This window comes from Mobula birostris, chromosome X, assembly GCF_030028105.1.
Source record: "Mobula birostris isolate sMobBir1 chromosome X, sMobBir1.hap1, whole genome shotgun sequence".
Taxonomy (NCBI): Eukaryota; Metazoa; Chordata; class Chondrichthyes; order Myliobatiformes; family Myliobatidae; genus Mobula; species Mobula birostris.
This window is the reverse complement of record NC_092402.1, coordinates 40,970,213-40,984,592: the sequence shown is the minus strand read 5'-3', so window position 1 is coordinate 40,984,592 and position 14,380 is coordinate 40,970,213. Positions and strand designations below refer to the sequence as shown.

The window sequence follows — 14,380 nt, the reverse complement described above, 5'->3', positions numbered from 1 at the left end:
GGGGCCTTAGGATGGAGATGCTGACAAGAAATAGGCAGGCACTCCTGTAGAAACATAAAAAAAATTGTCAAGCAATGTTTCTAAAAACATAATTCTCAACCCGGCAGGTCTGGTATGGATAATTCCAACAAAACAATGAAGTGGTTTAAAGACTGCATTTTTAATCAGAATGTATTGACTTAGCCAATTCCACTGGGCCAACAGCTGAAAGACCCTCTACTCTTCTTGGGAGCTATAAGGAGGCCAATGGGGAATAAGAAAAGAATAGTAATGCTGTCCATATTTCAACGATTCCTGATGAAAAATGACTGGTTAGACAGGAAAGGGCTTCATTTTAATCCTCCCGACAAACATCTGGTGAACACGTAAAAGATGTGCACTTGGACAAGGTACCAAAAGTTCGTAGGCATCAAGGAGTCATACTAGGCTGCACGACTGGTAGTAAAATAAGTACACCAGTAAGATGATACTGCTGGAAAGACAGCCCAAAGTACCATATGGTAAAGTTTCAAAACTTCATTTCTGTACCACGACAAGGGGCATTGCTTAATCTTTACAGCACTCCATTAGGCAACAATAGAAAATGTTGTGTGCACAACCTACTCTGACAAGATGAATGATTAACATATAAATATTGATAAGATCCTTAATCATTTTTATATTTGTGGCATTTGATGCCAACACCAACCTCTGGACCCTGTGCATATGGAAACCTTGTCTTGCTGTTCATTCAAGTGGTGATATATTTATATATTTGAGAAGTAGCTTATTTTGTGGAAGAATAGTTAATTTTTATGCTTTTTTGATAATATAAACTTCCTAAGTACTGAGGTTGAGGTTGGATAAATGGTGTATTTCTGTGCTGTTTAGCCCTAAGGCCAAGAGAGCTAAACATAGAGAGGATTGAGCAGCATAATACATGAGAGAGGGACGATTTTGGAAGGTCACAGATAAGGAGGAAACTGAAGGGAAAGAATGTCCTATAGCTGTAGGAACTACTGGAAAGTAGATGAAAAGACCATAGAGGAAATCAGAAGGAGAATTAATGAGAAAGAAAGAAAAGTTGTAGGTACCAGGAGAAAGTGTATGTGAGAAGGCAGGGAGAGATCTTGGGGGCAAGGAAGGTCCTTTACAGGGAGCATAGAATGATCACAGTTGGTGGTGGAGGAGCAGATGCAATGTAGGAGTAATCTCCCCAGAGGAATTTACCATAACCAAGAGCTGCCCAATACCAGCTTGGATAGGGACTAAGTAGAGAAATCTTCAACCCTTCAGAGGACCACACTATTCACGGTCTCAGGTAACAAAATTCCAATAAAAACCTGCCCACCACATTTTCCTGCATTTACTTGTTTCTTCAGCTTACAGTTAGTTGGAGATGATAAGTATTGCTAGGAAATGGAAAAGAATCCCAAAATGAGATCTGGTAAACTGTAGGCCCACAACACCACTAAGCCAGCAGAGAGTTTGCGCTATACAGTTATACTGCAGGCAATGGGAATAACACCAGGCCAATGTTAACCATTCAAAAGGATTCATAGTCCATAGGAAAAGGTGATACATCATTTGTCCCATCATCATATTTTGGAAAGCTAATGTAACTAATACTTTGCATGCCTGGACAGCAGGGCTCATGCAGAACCTGTACACTGTTACTCAAACAATTCCTGTTTTGTCACTCTATTTGTTTGGACAAGACTCTGGTTAAACCTAGTGTTAACTTACCCAAGCACAAAGCAATAAAATTAATAACTTTTGAACAGTGAAAAGCATCCTGCTTTCGATTTTTCAAGTGGTAAAATTATTTTTGAAGGACCCAATATAAATAATTAGGACATCTAGGAACTTAAAAAGGACACAAAAGCCTTGATCCTAACAGAAGGACTTGAACTCCCTCATGAGGCTATGAATTGTTTGCCCTCCTCTGCCCACCCAAATCTCCCTGCTACACACACAAAACTGTGCTTTGGTAGCGGACTCAGTGAAACTCCGCAATAGATTAACTTGTAGGGCCCCATCCACACAGAGGTGCTCCTCAAGAAAATCAAGTTTCAGGTGAAAGCAAGGAAGATACACTAATGGGATTTCTTCCTTTCAGATCGCGGTGTAGCTGCACTGTAACACTACTACATGTGGACCCTGATATTTAAAGCTGCTGTGTTACTGATAACTGGAGACCACCTTCCCCATTAACTGGCAACGCAATATTTGTTTTGTCTGGATTCATCCAAGTGAAATATCTGGAGAATGCTGCATTAAGAAAACTGTACAAAGTACAATCACTGTAAGAGAGTTTAAGCTAATATGTAGAGAGGTAGGACCAATGAGCTTCACTCTTAATTTCATCTTATTTCTTGTGTGCAGTGGCAAGACACAGCACTATCAGTGGCAGTCATTTCACCTACTAAGTTATGGTCAGAAAAATGATACAGCACTGGAGAAAACCATTCAGTCCATTTCATTCATTCTGGCTCTTAAAAAGCAATTAGTCACAACCTCTGGCCATTGACTTTTGACTCTAAAGAGGTCAAAGAATTTAATCTGTACTTGGAACCAATAAAGGAATAATCTTATTAATGTAAACTGTTAAAGTTAGTATTGATGAGGCAGAAATGAATGTAGCCTTTGCACTGATGCTGATCAAGGCCTTAAGAGCCTTATAGTATTAGAAAACACCCATAAAGTACAGATTACATTTCTGGCCTGAAAACATTATTTATGCAAATCCAGTTGAATGAAAACTTACTTCCACTTTCATTATGCATGCTAAAAGAAGGTGTTTGCTCTTAAAATCCAGTAGATTTTCTTAGGCAATGAATGTGGTGCTAACAGGACTGCATAAGTTGAAAACAAAAACACAGCCAGGGAACAAGCAGGCAGCAGCTGATTTTCTACTTGCTGAAGGAAGGTCACAAGGTTAATGAGAGTAACTGGTCAGTGGTACTTAACATAACTGTAGCTGCTTTTATTATTGGCTTCTAAAGCCTCAATCTCCCACAACAGGTGGCCTTGAACACCCACTTTTGCACCTTTTGGCATTAGTGTCTGCCATCATCCTAATTACCTCTTTTAAAAGCCACTAGAGGGGTGGCAGCACAATCCAGGTGGGCTTCTTGGGAATATTATATAGACCCATACAAGTCTTGTCCGTTGAAACAATCACAATTGTAAAGAAAAGGCACAGGGATCATTTAGTTACATTTCTACCCATGCGTTTTATTCTCAAGTCACACAGGGACAGGAACAATGCATCTCAAGCCTGTGTGGGAAAGACTGTTCTCTTGGACTACATTCCCCTCTATGTGTCCTAGAATGTAAAAAACCCTTCTGTGAACTGCAGAGTTGATGGAACATGACTTCATATAATGAATCAACTTTTAATAAAATATTTAACATTTTATTTAGAGCTATAATGGTAATTAAAAATTAGTTTCTTATTTCAAGCATTACATTTTCCATGGGAAGAAATTCAACCGAAATTCTCCAGATCTATATTGAAAAGTGTTTCAGATCCCACCTGGCAACAGTGGTTTAGTGGTTTATCAGTGATGATCACCGCGAAAATCACCAGACTGTGGTAAAAATCACCAGACGCTTTGGGGAGGAAATCTGTCACCCTTATCAGGGTACGTGCAACTCCAGATCAGCAGTATTGGGCTTGACTCACAAAATGTACTCTGAAAAAGCTGAGGTAAGTCATTCGGTTCAGGCCTTTAGGGATGGGCAATAAAATTAGAGGTCGGGGTAAATAAAGATCATGCTATGCGGAAACAAAATTGAAATATTTCAATGGCAACCAACTATCATGGATAACTGCATTATTATTACTTAAGTCATATTCAGGCACCTAAGAGTTTATTTCTGGAGTGCGATGTTGCTTTGACATCTGGACAGAGGCAAATCTAATCCTCATCCTATGGTCACATTCTCCACACTCATATTTATCCTGAGTAACTCCCACATTTCTTTGACTATCTTCATATCTCCCCAGAGGGGGGGCGGGAAACAAGAAAATAAATGGATGCTGTGATAGACAAGTTATTTTTCATTCCAGGTGTTTTAAAAAAGAGCAAAGAGCAAGGGTAAGCAATGCATTAGCATCTCATGTATATTTTGCCTGGAGCTGAATAAGTGATTGTCTCAGTACATGTAATGCATAGCCACAGCTGTATGGACAAAGTCCATTGGCAAAGATAAAGATCAGCTTAAACACAAGAGATTCTGCAGATGCTGGAAATCCAGAGTAGCACACACAGAATGCTGGAGGAACTCAGCAGGCCAGGCAGCATCTATGGAGAGAAATAAAAGAGTTGACGTTTTGTGCCAGCTAAATAAAGCTAAAGATTAGCTTTATTAATCACGTGTACAGCCAGTGAACATACAGCGAAATGCGCCATTTGCGTCAACAATCAACACAGTCTGAGGGTTGTGCTGGGCAGCCCGTAAGTGCTGCGATGCTTTTGGCGCCAACATAACATGCCTACAAGTCACTAAACCTAACTGTACATCTTTTGGACTGTGGGAGGAAACTGGAGCACCCAGAGGAAATCCATGTGGTCACAGGGAGAACGTACAAACTCCTTACAGACAGCGGCAGGAATTGAACCTTGATCACCAGCGCTACAAGCCTTGCACTACCACTAGGCTACCGTGCCCACCAGCAGGCAATCTACTAGGCAAAGTGCTGCATTAAACATGAAACATGTTCAGGGGCTTGCCTCACCCTCCCACTAGCATGCATCATAAAAAGATGCCATTTCACTCAAAAAAAAAAGTAAAAGTGAGAAAACCATTTATAGGCATCTTCACCTTCATGGGCAACTTTTTCTACTAAGCATGTTTCAGTTTGATGACACCAAGACATACTGGGAGTTTATTACTAAACACGCAATATCTGCTAAAATTTAAATACAGGGATAAAAGTAGGTGTGCAGATCATATTCACATCAAAGTTGCTGATGAACGCAGCAGGCCAGGCAGCATCTCTAGGAAGAGGTACAGTTGACGTTTCAGGCCGAGACTAACTTCGTTAGTCCTGACGAAGGGTCTCGGCCTGAAACGTCGACCGTACCTCTTCCTAGAGATGCTGCCTGGCCTGCTGCATTCACCAGCAACTTTGATGTGTGTTGCTTGAAATTCCAGCATCTGCAGAGTCCCTGTTGTTGTGTGCAGATCATATTTGTTAGTTTCCCAACGATTCTGTGGGTGACCATCACTGCCTGATGTAAGTTTAGTAAAATGTAATGTCATATTCTTTGCTTGCATTATACAAACAGAAGCTGCTGTCTCGTCTCAGTTAGTTCAGCAAGAACAGCAGTGGAGTTTTCTCAGCAGATGTGAAGAAAAGCGGTCGGCATTCCAGTTCCTGAACATTACTCAGTACCTTATGAAAGATTGTTTAGGTGTGAGAATATTAACCGGGTTATGATGGGCCCTGTGACTGAACAGCCAGCTGATGTTCATTTTGCAAGGTGTCACGTGAAGAATGACCGCTTTGGAAGAAATGTGGAGAATTCATAGCTCCTTGGAATTGCACTCCATCCTGAGTTACCCCTGAATGAAAGGCTGAGATTTAACTGAAAAAGCATTGAGAAATTGACAGAATATAGGGATTATCAAAGGACAGGCTGCTTTCTATCAATGGTCACATTAGTTCAATGGCTGAGGCAAGAACCAATCCCATCTTCAAAGTTCCAGGCAGTAACAGTGTTCTTTTAGTCCAATACTGATTTGTGCAGTTTTGTTAAAATCCCCAAAAGTTTACATAGAACACAACTATAGAATAAATTTGGCAGCAGATTTAAATTTTGCTTGACTAATGCAAATATTCTAACCTGACGAAATGCCGGGATCAACTGAAGCCCTGATGAAGGCTGAACTCCATTTGAAATAAGAACATGTTGCAAAGAATGAGATCTCCCCGAATTCTGTTGGAGCAATGGAAGTGGCGAATAGTCTGCCTGACAGCTTTGAGCAGAGTTTTCTTTTCCCACAGAACGCAACAGATAATTTGCATCCAGTCTGTGTGTCAATGTGGTGTCAGTATATCAACTCCTTGCCATGCAGCCACAGACTGTAGTTAACGTATCACGGTCTGAACTTACTTGCTAACAGACCATGATTTGGAGGACATACTGTAAAGCCATAACTTGGCACACAGGTGGAGTTACATATCTGGATTACTGCTATAGAAATGCAGCATATACTTGTACCAAACTTTCCCCAATTTTAACACAATTGAGATATTGTAATTAGTCCGAGATTTATACTATTTTAAAGTTGCCTTTACTAAGTCAGAACACAGCCAATAGCAGACTTGTTGGCTGTTGACATCTTTAGAAGTTTGTCTAGATTTGGCATGTCATCTAAAAATATTGACAGACTTCTGTAGAGGCATGGTGAGAAGTATCCTTACTGGTGTTTCCATACCAGGCTGGAATGCAACCAATGTCCAATGGAATGGAAAACTCTACAAATGTGGTAGATACAGCCCAGTCCATCACAGGTAACGCCCTCCCCAGCATCAGGCTATGCTCTCTTCTAAAGGAGGTACAGGAGCCTTAGGGCCCACACCACCAGGTTCAGGAGCAGTTATTAACCTCCAACCACCAGGCTCCTAAACCAGCATGGATAACTTCACTCACCACTACTCTGGACTGACTCCACAACCTATAGACTTACTTTCAAGGACTCTACAGCTCAGTATTATTTATCTATTTATAGTTTTTTAATTTATTATTGGCATAATTTGACCTCTTTTGCAAACTGGATATTTGTCAGTCTTTGCTATATATATTTTTCATAAACTCTATTGCATTTCTTTATTTCCTGTAAATGCCTGCAAGAAAATGAATCTCAAGGTACTATAAGCTCACATATCCAGTATGTACTTTGATAATAAATTTACTCTGAACTTTGAATCCTTGTTATTTTTGCTGGCTCCCAAGTGAATTCCAACAAGTGGTGCTTCGGAAGCTGGCAAGTAGGTGAACTGCTTCATGATCTCACATTCCTTTCCCCTTTCCCCTACCGTAGATATGAACTGATCTCCAGTATTTCTTCTTCCAGTTGTCACAGTTCATTCCACGGAAACCAGCTAGGGAAATGAGCTTTTGGAAGTAACAAGGAGAAAAAGTTCTTTGATGTTCCCCCACACCCACCCCCCTCGCCAGATCACGGCACACTTCTGAGTAATGCAGCCAGGTGTGTGCTCAATGCTTACATTTTCCAAATAGTTTTTTAAATATAGGTACCTTCATCACCCACTTCAGGATGGGGAGGGGGAGCAAAGGCATGTTTGAGAATCAATAAAACTACAGATGCTGGAAATCTGAATAAGGATAGAAAATGCTGGAAACACAGCAGGTCAGGTGGCATCTGTGGGGAAAGAAGCAGTTATCACTTCAGGTCTGGGATTCTATATAAGAGCATTTGAGGTGGGGACACTCATGGCCAGGTGCAAGAAGGGCTGTTCTGAAAAGATGCACAATGAATGGTAGCTGGATGTTCAGTCACAGGGGCTATCATAACTTGCTTAATATTCTCACACCTAAGCACTCCTTCATAAGTTACTGAGTAGTGTTCTGGTATTGGGATGCTGACCACATCTGCTAACCAGTTGTAAAACTCCACTACCGTTCTGGCTGAACTGTCAGAGAAGAACCACCAGCTTCTTTTTATATAATGCAAGCAAACAGTATGACATTGATTCAAGGAAAAATTATAATATTGGCTCAGACCCTACCCCTTCCAGTTCAGAGATGCCTCGGCAATAAAACCCTTTGAACCTTGAAGAACTTGGGATTCAACATTCCAAAAGGACGTCAGATCTAACAAACTACAAAGCCAATCCTATATCTGCTTATAGGATGAAGCAATACTCGATTTCAGTACCAATGGACTTTGAAAACTCATCCTTATAGGTTACTACAAGGTGATGAGTTACTCACAAGAAGTAATGTTCAGAAACATCCTCTTGACTGCTGCTTAAAGTGTACTAGTGCCAAGTTCAAACAGATACTAACTTGCAGCATTAGCATTAATAGAGCTTCATTCCCCATCACCCAGCAGCCTACATCTGCCCCCACTGCATCTCCTTTTATTCACAATGCCATTTTTGCAGACCCAACCACAAATATCAAGATTTGACAATGAGGAGGATTAGGGCTACACTCAGTGGCTACTTTATTAGGTACACCTGTACACCTGCTCATTAATATCTAAGCAGCCAATCATGTGGCAGCATCTCAATGCATAAAAGCATGCAGACATGGTCAAGAGGTTCAGTTGTTGTTCAGGCCAAATGTCGGAAGAGGGAAGAAGTGTGAGTGAAGTGACTTTGATAGTGGAATGATTGTTGGTGCCAGATAGGAGTATTTCAGAAACTGCTGATCTCCTGGGGTTTTCCCGCACAACTATCTCTAGACTTTACAGAGAATGGTGTGAAAGACAAAGAAAAATATCTAGAGAGCAGCAGTTCTGTAGACAAAAATGTCTTGTTAGTGAGAGTCGTCTTTATTATGTACATGCCTATACCTAATAAAGTGACCACTGAGTGTATATTGATTGATAAGTGGTAAGAAACTGAGCATACATTGTACAATCAATTCAATACATATACAGTACGTATAAAAGTCATCGACTCTTTGCAGAGGCTGAATTTTAAAAAAGTGGCACAGCTGTCAAATTTTAGGAAGTTAATCATGAAAAAGCACCAGAAAATTTAATTTCCTGCAATTGAGAACTAATAAAAACATATGCTAGTGCACTCAATCATCAGCTACTGTAGCGATGATAATATTACAGATTATTATATTCTAAGCTGCTTACATTTAGTCTCTATATATGCTGAATAAAGGCTACAATTCTACTTTAATTAGATTAATTAGCGTTACATCCTCAGCTACACAGACCCGCATTGAACTCGGTGAGGATGATACAGAAGCTTTTCTGGCACAATGCCTAGGTTAAATCAGGAAATCTGCAGCTGATCTTAAGCTGACAGTTGTCTGCACTGCCACACTTTCTAGGTCTGGGCATGACCTCCAGCACAGGTAAACTGACGACAGGGTAGCAAAGACCACAGCAATGAGACAGAATCCTAGAGATACATAATGTAAGACTTCCCTAACCCTGACACCAGGAAGACACAGTGCTCCAAAAAGCAACTGGCTTTCCTTCTAAAGCAGCAACATTATTTCACAGATTATTAGTCTTGATCATGATCTTTGTCTGAATTTTCTAATTAGAATTATACTTCTGTGGCAAGTTCCACAATTTGGTTCAGGCGCACTTGTGTTGAAAGAGTGGAGTTCTAAGAAAGTAAGTTACGTTCTCCCCATGACCGCGTGGGTTTTTTCTAGGTGCTCTGGTTTCCTCCACAGTTCAAAGACCTTCAAGTCGGTAGGTCGATTGGTCATTAGGTTAGGGTTGAATCGGGGTTTGCTGGATGGGGCAGTGTGGTGCAAAGGGCTGGAAGAGCCGATTCTGCGCTGTATCTCAATAAATAAATAAATAAGATTAATAAATATATCTCTTGTCAGATGGATTCAGGTAACATAAGTGCATCTCTCCATTTACTGAGTCCTCTTTTCTACATTGTTCACAGGGGAATTACATCCTCAGCCAAATATGTTGCCAAGTTAATCTAATTACAAAGTGAATCAACTGCCAATGAATAACAAAAAATGTCCAGTTAATGTATATATATATTATTTTTTTACTTGAAAGTTTGCGCAGGAGAGGGAATTTAATCCAGCATTTTAGTTCAGAGATAGATTGCGACAAACAAAGCATCATCCTGTAAAATAAATTGTTGGCATCCTTGAAAATTTCCAGAAAAAAATTGTTATAATAGAAGGCATGAAACATCGAAAACCACCATACCGGACAGCCCCAGCTGAGCACTTACAAGCATCTTTTGTACGATAACCCAACTTTCAGGAAAAAATTGTTTGTTTTTGAGAAGGGGCCATGGATCACATGTACATTGAACCAATACAGACCGATGGGTTAAATTACCTACTGTTGCAATGTTTTTAAGATATTCATTCCCCATTTTTTGTGTTATGATGGGATCTATTAGCAATCGTTTCTGAAATATGAACACAGTAGAGAGACAGCGTTAGATGGAACGACTCTGGTTTTACTTAATTGCTCTTGTCAGGTAGATTTCTTGCAATAGCCATACTGCATCACAATATAAAGCCGAAATACTGGTCTAGTTTTCAAAAACCTAGAAAACTGTTCTGTAAGCAGCAAGAAGAATTTGTCGTTTTTTTTTGCGCATCAGCTGTTTGTCTGTCTTTGTTGTCTGCCGTTTTTCATTGATTCTATTGCGTTTCTTGGTATTTACTGTAAGAATGCCTGCAAAAAAACGAATCTCAGAGTAGTATATGGAGACATATATGTACTTTGATAATACATCAAATCTCACCACAGCGCAGCAGTTGTGGAATTTAAGTTCATGGATTGCGACAAACCTCCATCTGATTTACAAGCATACATCTATAGTCAATAGTTTTCAATAGCTTCATTTGATATCAGAAAGTGTAAACAATATACAAACTGAAGTTCTTGCTCTTCGCAGACATTCACGAAAACAGAAGACTACCCCAAAGAATGAGTGACAGCAAAAACGTTTGAACCCCAAAGACCCCCTCCCACACATAAGCAGCAGCAAAGCGTCAACCCTTCCCCTCCCCTCCTCTCCCCCACCTATTTCAGCCAAAACCATCAGCACCTACCACCCACCAATAGCAAAGCCCCCAAGAGGGACAACGATCTGCAGTACAGAAAAACTAGTCGTTTATTCGACAATTTGACATGCAGTGAAAGAAATCAGTCATTGTACCTCATATATAACTCCAGGTCCATCAACGTGGTGGACTTTGAAATAGTTTTGAAGCTGGAGGTGAAGAATAAATGTTGGCCTCACATTATGGTGCACAGAATTGAATGGGGAAGGTGGTGCACATAGCTCCAGGGACTCCAGTTTGGATCATGACCTTAGATTGAACATGTTTGTGTGGAGCTAGTGTACCCTCACTGTGATTGCAAACGGTTCCACCCACACCCTAAAGAGGTGCTGCAAGCTTATGAGCTTATCCCTTAGGGTAGCTCAGTGGCAAAAGAATCAAAGGGGATGGATGAAGTTACGAGAGAGAATATGTTGCACAGGTAAAGGGAAAAAAGGAGGGGGGAGGACAGAGAGGAGGAGCTGAACTGATGTGATGGCTCTGCTGTGAGCAAGCATTGACCAAATGACTTATTACCACTGAAGAAAGTAACGACTTGCCAGCATATAAATCAATGCAAGCTTGCCTGCCTGGTGGCAGTAATCTCAGTTGCAATGATTTTTGCTCACTAATACTTATTACTTAGATGAAAGAGTCTTATGGCAGAGATACTGGGCATTTTTCTTTCCCCACATTACACACAAAAATACATTCCCAGAAAACTAAGCCTCAAGAGACACAGATAGATTGGACGTCAGAGGAGACACTCACTACAGAGCGGGTTCAGTTGAGGATATGACAGATGCAACTGACAGTGTTCAAGCAGATGCCTATCCAATTTTTATAAATGAAACATGGCCAGCATGCAAATCCACCATTTATCTGATACAGTTTATTCAAGTCCTCATCAAATCCTGGTTTGAATTACCACTGGATGAACTGTTTTAGTGCTATTTTCATAGCTAACTGGTTTGTTGCAATAATAGGAAATCTACTCCTCACCCCAACCCCAACCCCAACTTTGCAAACCTAATACCAACATTATTATTTTCTGAATCATTAATAACTTGTGATTGCAAAAGGAAAGGGGGGGGGGGTGAAATCAATATTCTATCAGCCCAGTCATTTTAGTTCTACAGATTTAGTCATTACAATTTTAATGTATATAGGGTGTACTTCTTATGAAAACCAAGAGGATAGCTAAGTGGATTGGTCATACACGCTGTTAGTTCACAGGTTAACTGGTTTTCCAGGAGAGGGAGGAATTCTAAACTTTAGCAGAAATGGCAAAGAGGCAATAAGAAGCAATGAGATCTTGAGACCTTGCATGCCTTGCCTACTAAAGCCTCATACTCTGCATTTACTTTCTCAACTTTCAGAAGTTCGCTTCTAGCTGACCATCCTTCCAAACACTGGTTAGCAATCAAAGCAAAGGTGTATCTCAGATCAATGTGAGTGCTAACAGTGGATAAATCCAGAGAACTTTGATCAATCTGGTCTCAAAAGTGACTTTGACAAGCACTATTCCTGGGTTCTGGCAGGAAATGAATCACAGAGAAAATCAGTGCAATATTGAAATGCACCTGAGTAACATCCTATAGTAAGCTTGAATTATATCCAATTTTATAAGCTTTTTGCTTAACTGAATAAGCTAATTAATAGGAACTATTTACTGAGAGAGAAATAACCAGCTTTCCTGCAAAAAAAACATGAAAACATATTGTTTTCCAGGAAACTTGGTTATTTCTCTCACAGTAAACATTTCCTATTTATTATAAATAAATATATATAAATATATTTATTAAAATATATGTATTTTAAAAACTATACAATGCACCAAGCTTTGAAATACCCTTGTTTTGTGAAACCATCCGGAAATGTGCCCTTAACAATTAAAGAAACGAGTGCTTATGTTATTAACTGAAGAGGTTATACTCACTGTCTTCAACCTGCAATAACGAATTCCTTGTAGGTCCTTTGGCAAGTAGCAGGGCAAAATCAGGACTGCTGTTTAAAACTTATTCAAAAATATATGATCTAATAACTATTTTTTATCATGACCTAATATGACGGCTTTTTTAAACAATGGTCTACAATGGCATGCATATAATCTTCAAGTTATGATTAAAATAGCAATGCGTGTTCATCAACAGGAACTATATAATGTGTTCAATAGCAATTAAGATACTGAACTGGTAATTACAATGCACTGCGACTGCATAAGCATTTACAAATACTAAAACAAATGCATTCAACCTCTCTGGACTTGTGCTGCAGCGGCTTTAACATTTTCAAGATGAACTAACATGAGTACACACTTGATTTAACCGTACACCTTGAAGTTAAGGTTTTCTTCTCCCCCAGGCAGACGCCCCCATTAAAACAAAACCTGTCACTTTAAATAATACACGGACTTTTTAAGAGCGACTTTCTCCATTTAATTGCCCCTTTCTTGCTAACGCGTCGTTTTACTCCTGATTCTCCCAGTGCCCAGTTACGTGAAATCGATGAATCTCACTGTAGGAGGGAATTGACAGTTAATACTCGCAGCTTCCGAAGGTCGTGTGTCTTTAACACTCACCTCCCCAACTCCTTCCCCAGCAGAGTGTAGTTACTGTTGAAAGAGTCGGTCCGTATTCGGGATAAAATTTTGGCGACCATTCCTTTGCGATTCATCATTACAGTAAAGAAACTTCACAGCAGTCACGGGCGAACTCAAACGTCCAAAGAAAGTTTGGAGTCAGTGCGAATTAAACTTCAGGGCAGCTTGGGCACGGTTAAATGTCTCGGCCACAGCAGCCCAGCAGTTGACAAACCTCCGCAGAAGTCTGCAGTGCACACTGCTGACAATGTCTTCCACTCCCCGAAATAAATCGGTACAGTGAGAGAATGTGAGCAGTGCTCCGCACCAACCCGGCGTGCCCGAGATTGCTCTGACAGCACAGGAGCTGCTGCGGGACATCAAAACACTCTGAGGAACTTAAGTCCAAGCGACATCACGCTGCAGAGAGCCAATCACCGTTGGACGGAAGCAGCGATGCTGTTGAACAGAGGCGACACCGCTGCTCCTGAGGCTCGATCACAAACTGCACCGGCTACACATATATTTAGCTGGGGAATTAAAGCTTCACATGTCAAGATCTTTCGAGATTTTCCCGTCAAAGTGAAACCATATATGCGTTGTTTCAATGCAGGCAGTGGTATCAAGGTTTAATTAACATCTACCCGTTGCTTTCCTATCAATAGAAATGGGTTGAATAACTTTGTATCCTCTTAAACCATAGGCAAGGTCCCAGAGGACTGGAGAATAGCCGCTGTTGTTCCTTTGTCCAAGAAGAGCAATAGGGATAATCCAGCAAGTTATAGTTTGATGGGTTTTACATCAATGGTGGTGATATTATTGGAGAGAATTCTAAGGGATGGGGTTTAATCACATTTGGAAAAGCATGGACATTAGTGATAGTCCAAGTGGCATTGTGCTGGAAGGGGAGGAAACTCGTGTCTTAGAAACCTGATTGAGATTTTTTGTACAAAGATGAGAAAATCTGCAGATGCTGGAAATCCAAGCATTGCACACGCAATGCTGGAGGCCAGGCAGCATCTGTGGAAAAGAGTAAACAGTTAACATTTCCAGTCAAGACCCT

General features: G+C 40.4%; 1 protein-coding gene across 1 annotated transcript in view; it reads right to left on the bottom strand.

The window, feature by feature from the left end:
* stk17al (serine/threonine kinase 17a like) overlaps positions 1-13,705 on the bottom strand; it is a 57,069-nt gene extending 43,364 nt beyond the window's left edge. Inside the window, exon 1 of the mRNA XM_072249059.1 lies at positions 13,318-13,705. Within this exon, the coding sequence (XP_072105160.1) occupies positions 13,318-13,415 (98 nt within the window). The 5' untranslated portion in view covers positions 13,416-13,705. The remainder of the gene's footprint in view (positions 1-13,317) is intronic.
* Between the last annotated feature and the right edge of the window lie 675 nt (positions 13,706-14,380).